This window comes from Dromiciops gliroides, chromosome 4 (assembly GCF_019393635.1).
Source record: "Dromiciops gliroides isolate mDroGli1 chromosome 4, mDroGli1.pri, whole genome shotgun sequence".
Lineage (NCBI taxonomy): Eukaryota > Metazoa > Chordata > Mammalia > Microbiotheria > Microbiotheriidae > Dromiciops > Dromiciops gliroides.
Window position 1 is genome coordinate 376,306,168 of NC_057864.1, and position 15,464 is coordinate 376,321,631.

The 15,464-nt window shown below is 37.0% G+C and overlaps 1 protein-coding gene across 1 annotated transcript in view; it reads left to right on the forward strand.

The window, feature by feature from the left end:
- The window catches only part of ECT2L (epithelial cell transforming 2 like), a 104,991-nt gene that overhangs the window by 54,134 nt on the left and 35,393 nt on the right, over positions 1–15,464 (forward strand). Inside the window, exons 8-9 of the mRNA XM_044004798.1 lie at positions 865–1,033; positions 13,156–13,284. Of these exons, the coding sequence (XP_043860733.1) occupies positions 865–1,033; positions 13,156–13,284 (298 nt within the window). The remainder of the gene's footprint in view (positions 1–864; positions 1,034–13,155; positions 13,285–15,464) is intronic.

Genomic DNA, 15,464 nt, shown 5'->3' on the forward strand with positions numbered 1-15,464 from the left:
CCCTGTGCTAGGTGCTAGGAAATACAATGAAAACAAGATAGTCTCTGCCCTCAAGGAATGTAAATTCTATCAGAGAAGATAACACATATATAAGTATATGTGTACACACACACACACAAACACAAAATAAATATAATGGTTGTATTGTCTTGGTTTGGTTTGGGTTTTTATCTGGTAAAAGGAATCATCCTAGAAGGATTTCTGGGAAGGTTCACCCCTGGAAGCTGGGGTGATCAAGAAAGGCTTCATGTGAAAGGTGTTGCTTGATCAGAGTTTTAAAGGAAACAAGGGATCCTAAGAAGTGGAGATGATAAGGGAATGCATTCAAGGCATGGAGACAACTAGTGCAAAGTTGTAGGTTTCCTTTTGGGAGTCAATTAATGTTTCTCTGTTCTGTGGTCCCAGATTATACTCCTAAACCTAGTTAGCTATCTTCTTGGATACAAGATGAGAGGGAAGGCAGCTCCTCAGAGGTGAAAGTTGGGGAATTAGTATTAAGAAGTGATAGAGGGGGCAGCTAGGTGGCGCAGTGGATAGAGCACTGGCCCTGGAGTCAGGAGTACCTGAGTTCAAATCCGGCCTCAGACACTTAACACTTACTAGCTGTGTGACCCTGGGCAAGTCACTTAACCCCAATTGCCTCACTAAAAAAAAAAAAGAAAAAGAAAAAAGAAAAAGAAAGAAGTGATAGAGGAAGAGGTTTCCATGTGGTTTACCTTCTCCCTTCTGTGACTTGAGGTATCATAAACAATAATAGATAATGTCTAAAAACAATGTTATTTTTAATGTTAATTATATTTTGTTCATTGACAACTACCATCAATAAGTGAACTTCATTTCCTGAAACTCAGATTGTTCCTCTAGATGGTCGTGGACAGTGTTAAAACTGGTGTCATTCATCTGGTGTATGAATATTCTGGCTTGACCTTGGAAAGTCTACTGTTGCTTGTAGAAAAAGTTCTTGATGGTCGTAAGCTACAGAGTATTGGGATATTTAGTGATGGAGATTCCAGAGAAATCAATTTACTCCAAGGTAATTTCAAAGAAAGTAGAAGCCTTGTTTATTTACTGTGATCTAATATGTCCATTTTTTGATAATCTTTATGATAATGTGGGAGTTAAGATCAATTTTGTCATGGGAAAATTTTAAAATTTAAATGAAGGCATTTCTGATATCAATTGTTTAAAATGAGATCTACAGAATTGGTAATACCTTCACTGACATTGAAATGAATCCAGTTAGAAAAGGATGGAAGAAGGGAATAAACATTTATATAGTTCCTGCTATGAGCAAGGTACTATGCTAAGCACTTTTTCCCTTCAAATATTATCTCATTTAATCCATGCAACAACCCTGAAAGATAGGTATTGTTATTATCCCCATTTTACAGTGGAGGCAACTGAGGCAGAGGTCAAGTGACTTGCCAAGGGTCACACAGCTAGTAATTGTCTGAGGCTGGATTTGAACTTGAGTGTCCTTGACTCCAGGCTCAGTGCTCTATAGAGGTCTCAGAATAAAAACATTGGTTCATTCATCTTGGACAAACAGACAAAAAACTTTATTGAAATTTTCTGTAAGGGGCTAGGGAAATTCCTTTAGATATAGTATAATTATTTTATGACCAGGAAAAATATTATAGAATTAAAGTTACCTTTCAGAGTATTTCCATATTATAACTTGCACTGAACTTTGTTTATACCTCTGTAATAATATATTTGGAATGTTGCACATGAACACCTTCAATGTCATCCCTTATACAAGGCATGAATCAACTACTTTTTCTCTAGAAAGGCTTGCTCAATCAAAGCTGTCCACATACTGGCAGTTTCAGTTCCCAGAGAAGAAATACCGCCACAGATAATTCAAAATCTCTCAGATCCTAGGGGTAACCCTGTTGTGGGAGAATAAACTTCCCCTACTGACTGTTTTAGTTATTAAGCCCCCACCAAAGTAATTCCATTTACACAAAACAGCCATTTACAATGATGATTCCATTTATACAAAGCAGCCATTCATGCTGATGACACATTTAGAACACAGCTATTTACTCAGCAGTAAGACAAAAGAACTAATAGTCACACTACGGATACTCGTTTAGTAAAACAAATGAAGAAATAACTACATTACAATCCATACACAAACCTAGATTATATTTTGCAAACAACATAATCAGTATCTGTGTGAAAGAGTAAGAAAACAGAAAACTGAAGGGAAGCACATGAGGGAAGAAAACCCTTGTTTTTAGGGTTACTTACAACTTGGACTACAGATTTTGATGTCGTTGATCTGCTTGGGGCTATTTGCAACAAACAGAAAATGTTTCTATGTTAACTACTCCCCTTCTGATTCTCACTGCTCTCTAGCTGGGCATATCCTCTTTATAGCTGTCATTAAAAGGGTGCTGAGAAAGCTTTTTAATTGAATTAGCAGTTTTTCTAAGGTAAACATCTACATACCTGATCAGGCTGCCTCTTGCTGGGCAATTCAAACAATCCGAGCTGACTATTCACTTACAAGGATTCTACATTGTCCAGTTAGCTTGTAGTAAACAGAACTCATAGCAAAGCAACTCAGGTTGAATTTCTGGGCAATATAGTCAAGCCTAGACAGACAGTTCTTTCCTCACTAGGATGCTGAGCTGTTCAATTAGATCTCAGCATTTCTTCCTACACAGCAAAACAGTTACAAATCCTTCTTCCCTTTTCTAGTTTTCCTTCTTAAACTAGAAAGAGCAGCAGTGAGTAACAGAAACTTCTGGGAGAATTTACCTCTCAAATTGTAAGTAGAGCTGAAGAACAATAATTGAAATTGAAACTGTCTTCCAATGAGTTTGACCCTTTATTCAATTAATCAAGCACTAGCAGCTGAAGCTTTCTTATTAGCTGATTACTCCTGCTGCTAGTTCCTTCACACAGCTTAGAGTTGGATTTTCTACCCTCTGCTCCTTCCCCTCCCCCTATGACTCTTCTCTTGCCCTTTCTAGATCACTCCATTCAAGCCTCTTCATTTACTCTTCACACACATCACAGTCTTAAATCAGAGCCTCCTGATTCCCAGAGATTCACTTTTCACAATTAAGATTAAAAACTCAACAAATAGCCACTGTGAAAACAACAATACTTATTTGATCATCTCAGTCTCCAAACAATTATATGATTTTTCTTTTTGTAAATTTTGTCATCTTAAGTCTTAAGGCCATTAAATGCAAATAAATTGAGGGACCGATATGCCCAGCTGCTCGAGCTTCTCCGTAGTTTTCAAAGAGCTTCACTTTAACAGTTAGTGCTTCCAAATATTTTTCTTCATACTTGAATTTTAGCAGCTTCTACTAAATAAAATTTCCTTCTCTGCCTTTTCAAATCATCAAACTGTTTATATTCGAAAGGGGGCATCACTATCCAAACATCATCAGGTGATTTGAGCTTTCATGTTTATGCCACAGTTGATTTTTTGGCCTTTTACAACTAAACCATTCACAACCTTTCTGAAAGCTGTTTCCTTACACACAGATGTTAATAATTTTTATTAAACAGAAATTACTTTCCTACTTCTATGTACCATACTATTTATCTATTAATAAGACAATATTTGACATCCTTTACCAATTCATTTAATTATTTTCCTTTTAAAAAAATTTATTCTGAACTTAAACACTAAAAAAGAGCATTTAATAACCTACAACAAAACACAAAAAGAGGATTCTGCAGCAAACCATAAATCTCTATATTATACTCTTTGATATTTTTTAAAGTATATAATCAATTCTATACTTCCAAAACTGCCCCATTTCTCTGTGCTTCCTTTTTGAGTTTCTGTTTTCTTCTGTGCATTTTAAAAAATGTTATAATGGCCCTCTTTTTTGCATCACTTCCTAACTCCCCCAACTCAGAATCCCTTCCCCCAATTAAAAATGGAGAGGGAAAATAAACCATTTTAACAAATAGATGTAGTGAAGGACTAATAGTCACCATGTCCAAAAATGTTTATCTCTGCATTTTTTCCCATCACCACTCTGTAAAAAGATGGGTAACATGTTTCATCATAAGTTTTCTGGAATTATTGTTGGTCTTAACTTTGATTAGTCTATAAGTCTTTCAAAGTTGTTTTTTCTTTACAATGTTGCAGTCTTTGTATAAATTGTTTTCCTGGTTCTGTTTGCTTTACTCTGAATCAATTCACACTACCTAAGATTTTCTGAAATCATCTTTTTCATAATTTCTTGTGTCACAAGAAATTCCACTACTTGAATATACCACAGGGCTCTTGGGTACCTAGGCTATCTCATTCTTAGTATTGGGTATTATGCTGATTGGCACCACATTGGTTTCTGCTGAGTGCCTATGATTGCTGTAAAAAGCAAAATCATCAGATTGTTTTACTTTAAACCTTCTTATTTCTTTACAGACAGCGAGCAACATACCTCTTTCTTTCTAGTTGGAATAGGCTTCTCGGGTGAATGTGATTTAGTGCAATCATCACTTGTTGTTTGTCCTTCATTCTAAAGAGGACCATGACATCAGGAGGTGATGTCATGAATTGTGCTGAATTGGGTTTTAAGTGAAGGAGGGCTGTGCAAAGTCACCAGCCTCACTCTCTCCTCCAGAGCCATTTGGGTCCAGGGGCAAGATATACATCAGGATAACTAGAGATGGCCCCAGATGTTTAAGGCAGTTTGGGTTAAGCAATCATCACTTAGAGCTCTCAGAATGAAATGGAAAAGAAGTTCTTCTTGATCCATCTTTATAAAATCCCCAAAGCTTTGCTTTTGTCCTGAACTCTTTACTTCTCTTTGTTTTATCTTTATTGACACATTTATTTGCCTGGAACTTGACCCTAGAATTCTCAAGCTTGATTAAAGAGGTCACACAGTGCAGTATACTCCCTCCTCATTCTCCTCTTCTTCCTGTCAGTGGCACCACCCTTCTCCCATTCCCTTAAGCTTGAAGTCTCAGAGTCAGCTTGGATCCTTCCTTGTCATTCACCTTCTTTTTCACCTACAACTCCAATCCACTCAGTCAAGAATTCTTGAAATTTCTCCCTTTACAATATCTCTGAAACATGTAATTTCTGTCCATTCTCACTGCCACCACCCTAGTTCATCCCCAATGACCTTTTGCTTGAATGTCTGAAAGTTGCCTAACTAGTCTTCCTGCCTCCAGTTCCCTTTGATATTATTGCCATATTAATCTTCCTAAAACTTAGGTCTGAAGTAGTCACCACCTTTCTCCAAGAACTTTTTTTTCCTTTTTTTTTTTTTTTTTGGTGAGGCAATTGAGGTTAAGTAACTTGCTCAGGGTCACACAGCTAGTAAGTGTCAAGTGTCTGAGGCCGGATTTGAACTCAGGTCCTCCTGAATCCACATCTGGTGCTTTATCCACTGAGCCACCTAGCTGCCCCTCTCCAAGAACTTTCAATGGTTTCTCATTATCTATAAAACAATGTCCATACTTTCTTTACCTGGCATTTAAAACCCATTATGATCAAAATTAATTTATTTTTCTAACTTTTATTCTTCACTAAGGTAGGAGACAGAACTTTGGTCTTGGAATCAGAAAGATCTGTGTTCAAATCAGGTCTCATACACTTTCTAGCTGTGTGACCCTAGGCAAGCCACTTAACCTCTTTTTACCTCAGTTTCCTCAACTGTACAATGGGGATAATTATAGTACATATCCACATATCGCTGAGACTTGTTGGGAGGATTGAATGAAATTAGCATAGTGCCTCCACACAGTAGATGCTTAATAAATGCCTTTTTTAAAAAATATAATCTGTGGAGGCACCTAGGTGGAGCAGTGGATAAAGCACTGTCCCAAGATTCAGAAGGACCTGAGTTCAAATTCAGCCTCAGACACTTGAAACTTACTAGCTGTTTCACCCTGGGCAAGTCACTTAACTGTCATTGTCCTGCGAAAAAAGAAAAAAAAAAGGAAAAAGGAAAAACATAATCCATTCTTTAGTCAAACTAAGAACTTGCTATTCCCCAAATATGCTTTTCCCTTTTTTACCTACATGCCTTTCTTTCTACCTATTTTTCTGCCCCACCCTCATTCTACCTAATTTCTATACATTCTTTGTGATTTAGCTCAAATGCAATTTCCTTCCTGAAGTTTTTTCTGATCTTCTAGAAGTAATGGCTCCACCCTCTTTACCAACTCACCACCTTGTAGTGCTCCTTCATTGTTTTTTTAGTCTACATAGTATTTTAACTATTTATGTAGGCGTCTATAAACTCTTTGAAGGATAGTATTGTCTTATGTGTAACCTCCATGATGTGTAACAATGCTTCACACATAAATAGGAATTCAGTAAATAATTATTCAATGAGTAGTTACAGCCCTTTGAACTCTTGAGTATACACTGTTTCACCAAGTAATGAGAGAGGGGACCAGAGAAAGCAAGAATCATTCTAATTTCCAACAGCTATGATGGTAGCACTATGATGGCACAGTTATCATATAATAATGTGTATCATGGTTTCCTGTATTTAAAAAATGCAAATAGCCTTCAGTCCAAGAGGGTAAAATAGTTCCCTTCTGCCTCTTCAGTGAGAGTGGCAGAATGGTTGGAGAAAGTAGCAGAAAGTACTAAGATTCATGGTTTTTAGACCATCTATAAATTTTTTTTTTAGTGAGGCAATTGGGGTTAAGTGACTTGCCCAGGGTCACACAGCTAGTAAGTGTTAAGTGTCTGAGGCCGGATTTGAACTCAGGTACTCCTGACTCCAGGGCTGGTGCTCTATCCACTGTGCCACCTAGCTGCCCCAGACCATCTATAAATTTTAACCCAGCCATTGGTACTTTAAATGGGAGGTACCTGTCTAATGAATGACTAAGGAGTAGAGATTTGGAGGAAATAAATTATGTCAGTCTTGCCATTTTCACTTTAAATAAAACCAGAAGAAGTTGTACCTGAAAGGAAGGGATGCCTTACAGACTCTTGAAGAGGATAAATAGAGAAACTGGAAAAATTGGTTTTATTGGGTGCTGAAAGGCAACAAAAAACCTCATTTCATAGGACATTTGGTTGTATTGTACTACAGTGTTTGTGATAAGTATTTGTAAAAAGGCCACCATGAAAATAATTGCAGTATGCACCAACATCTGCTCCATAAGATGCAGAGAAAGTCGACAAAAAACTCAACAAGATCCTCCCAATTAAATCAATATATAGATTGATATGGTTAGATATCCTGAACATGTTCTTCAAGAAAAGAATGGGGAGGCACCAGAAATGATAAAACCTGAGAATCGTTCCTGAATCAGCTCTTTGTATGGTCAGACCACTAACTTCTTAAAGCAAAGATCAAAATGAGTACAAATATAGAAGAATGAATAAAAATGAAAAAAATAGTATATAATAGAAACTAACTAATCCTGATCTATTCAAGTGGAATATGAATAGGAAAAATGATATAGAAACATACTACAAAAATTTTATAGAAATTTTAACTGACAGATCAATTTCTCTTTTGCCAGAAGACCAAAAGAGCCTAAAAACATAAGCACTTTACTTATTGTCCAAGTGAAGAGATACAGGCTCATAGATCTGATGGTGCAAAGGACCTGAAAGGCCATTTGGGTGGCAGCTAGGCGGCACAGCGGAGAAAACACCAGTGGGTCCTGGATTCAGGAGGACCTGAGATCAAATCCGACCTCAGATGCTTACTAGCTGTGTGACCCTGGGCAAATCACTTAACCCTCATTGCCCCACGAAAAAAAAAAAAGCCCTTTGAGGGCAGGAAAGGCCATTTGACCAACGTGCTCATTTTAAAAAATCTTTAGTTTTACGTGTCAATAATATGTCCTCCTCACCATTGAACAAAAACAAAACAAAAATGCATCAAATCTATATATGGTCCAGGAAAACAAATTTCCACAAACTGCCCATGCATGAAAATTTGTGTCTCTCTCTGCATTCTAAGTTTGTCACCTCTCTGGCAGGAGGAAAGTGACATGTTTTATCTTTGATTCTCTAGATTTGTGGTTTAGCATTTCATTGCTAAACCAGAATTCTAAAGTGTTTCAAAGTTGTGTTCCTATGTAGTGTAATCATTATATAAATTGTGTTCCTAGTTCTGCTCACTTTGCTCCTCACTAGTTCATAGAGACCTCCAAAGTTTGGCCTATCACTGTCCATTTCATCATTTTTTATGGCACAATGATATTCCATTATATTCATATACTATGATTTGTTTAACCATTTCTCAATAGTACAATCCCTTAGTTTCCACTTTTTAGCTACTATGAAAAGAACTACTATAAAAAGTTTTGTACACATATACTCTTTTCTTCTTTATGTGATCTCTTTGGGGGTCTATTTTTAATAGAGATAAAGCTAGGTCAAAGTGTATTTACAATTAAGTAATTTGGGGGGCATAGTTCCACACTGTTTTCCAGAGTGGCTGGATCAATTTACAGCTCCACCAACAGAGTGTATCAATGTACCTGTTTTTCCATAGACTCCTCCAGTATGTCATTTTTTTTCTTTTGTCATCTTTCTCAGTCTGATGGGTGTGAAATGAAACCTCAAAGTTCCTTTAATTTGCATATCTCCAATTATTTAGTGAGTTAGAACATGTTTTCATATGACTGTTTAGAACTTAGATTTGTTTTTCCTTTGAAAACTGCCTGTTCATACATCCTTTCACCATTTATGTATTGGGGAATGGCGCTTAGTTTCATAAATTTGTGTCAGTTCCTACTATATCTTGGTTATGAGACCTTTATCAGAGAAACTTTCTGCAAAGATTTGTTCCCAGTTACCCATTTCCCTTCTAATTTTAACAAATTTAACAGATGAAGAAACTGAGGCCAAGAAAGATTAAGTGATTTGCCAAAGAACACAGGTGGTAAGCATCAGGAGAAAGACTAAAGAGCCAGGGCTCTTTACATTGTACCACACTGCCTCCCAAAGGTCACAATGGCTTAGCATATAAAATCATTTGTAAAATATTATGGAGAAGGATGGTAGAAAATTGTCAGCAATGTTTTCTCACAAATAAAAGAGAAACAGTGGAAGGTAAAACCTGTTTTTAAAAAGCTTGATTAGAGATCCAAAAGAGGGTTGAAGAATTGATTTAGTACTCTACTATGGTGGCTTAACAAAGGCATTATTCTTTATAATTTACAGCTATAAGAAAGAAAATATTTCAAAAACATATGCAGAATCTTAGAACCATGAGAAAAAGCTCCTTCTTGGGTTAGAGCAAGGTTGAAATTGTATAACCTTTGCACATGACAAAACCCAAATGAGGGTGCACAAAGTTATCTGGGAAAGGGTGGTATAAAGTTAGGCGATTGAAGAAGGTATAGTGAGAAGACACATGACCAGGTCATGATTAGAAATTCAGAGAACAAGTACTACAAGTTGAGCAGGTGTTTTCCATTGTTCTGCCTAACAATAGCAAAGTTTTTCATGGGAAAGAAAAGTTTTCCTACTCATGATTTCTTTGGGTTAGCAAAACTTCATCATACCTAGTCTTTCCATAGGCCTTTGAAGTTATGACAAACTCTCTAGAAGCACAAGATAAGAGAGACCTAAAATCCTGATTCCAGGTGACCCAAGCCACCCCAAGGTCATTTAAGTATGAAAATGAGAGGAAGGCAAAGAATAGAAGAAATGGTAAGGATTAGCAAAGATATTTACAGAAAAAAACTTTTAAAAACATGATTAATATAATAAATAATAATTAAACAAATAATAAACAATAATAAGATAATAAAACAGGACAATTGTTATCACACTAGAATTTTATCATCACATTCCCAAAAGTGCTTATGAAAAAGATATAGATATCACTAAAAAGAACAAAGTTGGGAAAAGAATGCATGTGCTGGAGATAACATGATTGTGAGGGCAACATAAAAGATATCTGGAGGTGGGGAAGATACCAAAAGCATGGGGAAAAAAAATCTCATTCCTTATTAATAATGAAAAAGGTAACCCATCAAACATTGATAACTTTTGACCTATATATTTACTTTTCCATCTATATAAAATGTTTATGAGAATCATCTATACATATATCAAAGGCACGCTTGATTAGAATACAGAGTGGACAGGCAAGCTTTCTCAAAGGATATTCTATGGTAAACCCTATCATGACTATCATATAATTGAATGAAAGATTTAGAGAGGACAAGATTCAGTTAATTATTTTTTTAAAGTATTTAGTGAGGTAAAATGCTGCCTTAAAAGACTCTTCCCTTCATAAATCAAAATTATGCAAAATTCCTTGAAAAATATAGTAATAGCGATAACCTTGTTTGCCCTCTGATCATCAATATCAGGTGAGTCATAAAACCATAAATACCAAAGATATTTTCCGCCATCTTGGAGGAGAGCCTGCACAGACCCCATGATGGAGAAGGATTCCCTCTGACTGAAACAAGTCCTCTAGATTCCCCTATTTGCATATTACATTTTCCTGGTTGCATCAAAGCCTGGAACAATGTAGAACTTCCTGGAAGAGCTTGATAATCAATCAAAAGAGTTTGGCCTGGCCATCTCTATGATAAAAATTAAGTGAATTTCTATTTTCCAGATTATGCCTTATAGTTAGATAAACTATAGAACTATACTATATATCAGTATATATCATACATACAAAACTATATATATGCATCAGTATATATAAAATCTTGAACAGACAGTACAAATGGACAATAAATTGGGCAAAGAATTAAACAGGAGGAAGAAAACAAGATTGCTTACAGAAATTTTCAAAGCTCTCACCTTTTCCTAGAAAATAAAGGCCCACATTTTTAATGTAATGTTCTACTGGTAATATATGATTGTGAGTTATGGGACAATACAGTTGTTGAAGAGTTAAACATGAATGTAACATGGAGGATGGTGAAGAAGCACATGGTGAGTAAGAGTAGGCAACTTGCAAATCTAATCAAAAGAGCTTTAAACTAAAAAGGATGGGAAAGGGAAGAAACTGCCTATGTGTGTATATTCTCCAAGTTAGACATCATAGGGAATGGCCTCAAAGAAGGAAGACTAATGACTGAAACACCAAGAGATGCACAGAAGTCAAAATCCAAGGAAGGAATCAAAGGTAAAAACCTGTGGCCTCCACTGTCTATACACAAACACCTAAAGTTTAGTCAACAAACATGTAGAACTACAGGTATTAACACAAAGGGCAAATTTAACTTCATAAGTATCATTAAGATTTAGTGGGATAGGGGCAGCTAGGTGGCGCAGTGCATAGAGCACCAGCCCTGGATTCAGGAGTACCTGAGTTCAAATCCAGCTTCAGACACTTGACACTTACTAGCTGTGTGACCCTGGGCAAGTCACTTAACCCCAACTGCCTCGCCAAAAAAAGAAAAAAAAAAGATTTAGTGGGATAAAACCAAAGGTGTGCTGGTAAATGTTTAACAACCAGCTCTCTGGGGGTGGGCTAGGGAATGAATACACAACATATTTTCAGGTTTAATCTGCATTATTAACATTTCTTCTATCACTTAAGTCTAAACAAACAACAAAATAATAAATCAAGCTCTTATTTGTATCTAGTATTTGTTGATCTAAAGTAAAAATGTTCACACTGAAAATTTAATATTTGTCTCTCAGAAGTCAAGAAGAGCTAGCTCCAGCATATATATACACACACATAGGTATACACATATACACATACATACATATATATGTGTATATATATGTATGTGTATATATCTATACATACACACAAGGTGGACCAAAAGTCATGAAGGAGCTTCAATATTTAATAACTCCTTTATTTTTTGTTTTTAATTTATAATACCATAGCATCATATATAGTATATGTAGGAAATGAATTTATATTATGTATAAAAAATCAAGTCTCATAAATTGTGAAAAATAAAAAATAATTTTCAAAAAGTTATTAAAACATCATGACTTTAAAAAAACACACACACACAAAACAACAACAACAAAAAACAAGGGGCAGCTAGGTGGCACAGTGGATAGAGCACCAGCCCTAGATTCAGGAGGACCTGAGTTCAAATCCAGCCTCAGACACTTGACACTTACTAGCTGTGTGACCCTGGGCAAGTCACTTAACCCCAATTGCCTCACCAAAAAACAAAAAACCAAAACAAAACCAAAAGAAAACCCATCATGACTTTTGGTCTACCCTCTATCTATCTATCTATCTATCTATCTATCTATCTATCTATCTATCTATCTATCTATCTATCTATCTATCTATCTATCCATCTATCTGTCTGTCTGTCTTTCTCTCTCCTTCACCCCACCTAAAATCAAAGGGCTGTTATATGTAGGGATGGTGAAATTTGTTCTGTTTGTCTTCAGAGGGTAGTACCAGAGAAATGGGTTGAAGTTGCAAAGATGTCAACTTAGGTTTGTTATTAGGAGAAACTTAACAATTAGAACTACCAAAAAATTGGTAGGTGGTAGATTTTCCCTCCTTGATGGTAGGTCTTCTAGCATAGACTGGATGACTACTTGTCAGGTACATTTGTTACTGTGGCTATTCCATCATGTGTGGGCTAGACTAGATAGGTGCTGGAGTCCTTTCTAACTCATAGATTTTGTGATATAACACAAAGAAAACATAGTGAAAATGTATATAGGAAAAGGACAAGGAATGGCTTAAATGGATGGGAATAACATAATTGGGAAGAATATGCAAGTTGATGAAATCCATGGATATTCACAAATAATGAGCTAGGAGTGCCAGTACACCCTCAGGGCATGTTCTCATTGGCCTTTCTCTTGATGGTCCTTGCTCTATGCTCACATATTATGAGAACATAGATCCACTTGATTATTTTAATGGAGTTATGTTTGTGTTTTATCCTCCTAATAGACTGAAAACTCCATGTAGGAAAAGGTTCTATTATATGTAACTTCTGCATGCTCTCCTAATCCCTAGTCTGTACAGAACGGGTGCTTAACAAATGCTGACTGAATATTTGCTAAATGAATAAATGATTGGTGTGTTAATATGACCCATGCATTTTGGCAGTGATATTAGACACAGGAGTTGGTTTAGTGTACTTCCCATACATAGAGTGAGAGTTGTAAAATGACTTTCAATGATGTGATAACGTTCTTTCTTTCCCATGTGAAAAAATGCAAAAACAAAGCTCCTGGTTGTGACATTGCACCTGAATGTATTTTTTTTTTCCTATCAGGCTATACAATTGGTGTTGAAAATGTGCTGACCCCTAAGGTGCGAGACTTTTGGGAGAAACTCGGAAGCTGTGTGGCTACTCAAGAAGAAGGCGGTCACGTTGATATCTTTGTCCCTCTGGCAGCATCAGGTCAGCTTTTGCCAAACTTTAATTAGAATACAGCGGTGCTAGACCCATTTTACAATGATAATTTATGAAGTTGGCACTAGGTAGAGCCATCATTAGAAATTCTTTCACCTGGGGCAAAAACAGGTGACATAAGAAACAGTTGCAGGGAGTGGGGGCACAGCAACAGAAAGAAAGAGGATGGTCAGACTGTGGTATCCTAGAGATTTATTGAGGGGAAGGAAACAGGGATAGAAGAGGCCAGCTCTCGAAGAGGGTGTTATGGCAACAAAAGCCTAAGTGTGGCTCTGCCAGCCAGTAGAGGATCATGAGTTGAAGCACCAGGTTGGTAGTCACTGCATAGAAAAGGCCCCTCTCCCACTCCCATTGGTTTCCTGGAACAAAGACCTGTTCACTCCACACTGACTGCAATTCTGGAATGAGGTCAAGTCATGACTCACTGGACATTTTCTTTCTCTTCCTCCTTATGCTTTAACGCTGAGTTATTTGAATTGCAGAGAGGGATTAGACCAAGCAGAAAATATTGTTCTCAGTAATGACTGAGAGAAAGCAAAAGCTTGCAGGCTACAAAGACGCCTCATGCACATATGCCTTCTTCTAATCACAGAACCCCACGATTTCCCCAGCAGCGGTGTGAAGGAGAGGGGGTTGAGAAAAGCAGCAAGTGTCACTTTGCCTATCCTCTCTCTATGAAGTTTACACAGTCCTCCATGCCCACCCCCAAGCAATCAAAAGATTTGTTTTAGGAGAACTCTTACCAGTATTGTCATAGACACTATAGCCTGCACTTGGATGGAATCAAAAACAAAGCAGTAACACGTGACAGCAGTAACACAAACCCCCCATTGGCTGGGCCTGAGTAATGTTCATGGCACATGTGCTTTTAGGTGTTAACCCATCTAGAATCCACAACTATCATTGCAATTTGAATCTATCTTCAAAAAGAAAACATTTCAGCCATAGAAGATTTTGTTCTAATATTTCTTATTGTTCCATGGGGTCATTAATTTCTGTTTGGTCCCTCCTAATTTTCTTCTAATTACCCAGTAGGTAAGTTTTACCATTTAGCCTTTCTACACTATTTATTCTCCTTCCAAATATTTTCTCCAGAGCTTTTATTTTGTTTTTTAATTCCTTGCTACACTTCTTCCAGATAATCATATAATCCTTGTGGAAAATCTAGTCTTTCTCTTTGAGTCTTTGCTTACAGTTGTTGGATTTGGTTGATATATTTGGAGATATATCTCTTATTTATTATAGTACCCCAACCTAGGGCATCGCTTCTGGACTGAGTATTGCTGCTCCACTTTGCTTCCCAGGTCCACATGGTGGGGTTTCCAACTACCCTAGAGTTTTCTCCTGAGAGTCCTCTGTTATTGCTGCCTCCAGATATCAAATCTTGAAGACTGCAGGTGTCTCAAGCCCAATCTCTAACTGTGCTAGGAAGTTTCCATCTTGTCCTGGTCCTGGCTTTTCTGGTGGATGCCCTTTCTTATTTGACTGTAGGTTTTCTTTGGTTGATTTTTTTATAGAGTTCTGGTCTAGATGAAGTTACTTATAATGGTTTTTCTTTGGATTTCTTGATCATTATTTGATCTGGTGCTATTGTTAGGTTTTTGCTGGAGTGAGTATATGGGAACTAGGCAGTCTGTCTCTATGCAAGTAGCCATCTTAGCCAGAATCTAGTCACTTAAAGATTTGTTTCTAATACAGTGAGTGACACGCTTTGGCTGAGGCCATGGGAGATGACAACTTGCTCTAATCCCTGTCCTTTACCTGTCATCACAATTGACCCTAGGTTCATTGCTCTCAAATTGCCTCATTTCTCAATATGGGAAAACAGACTTTCTAATTCTTATGTTCATTGGCTCTTCACTCCCCACCCTAGCTATGCTGGGGATAGTTGCTACTAATAGAGTAGTTAAATATAGAAATGGTTGTCAGCTTGAAGTCCAAGGCTTCTTCCCAGCAAGGAGGAAAGTAAAAAAAAAAAATCAATAGAGAAAAAATGAATAAAGTGTGGAAATGGAAATTTACTCCTACACAGGAAAGGGAAGACTAAGCAATAAAGAATCATAGAATGGGGGGCAGCTAGATGGCGCAGTGGTTAAGCACCAGCCCTGGATTCAGGAGTACCTGAGTTCAAATCTGGCCTCAGACACTTGACACTTACTAGCTGTGTG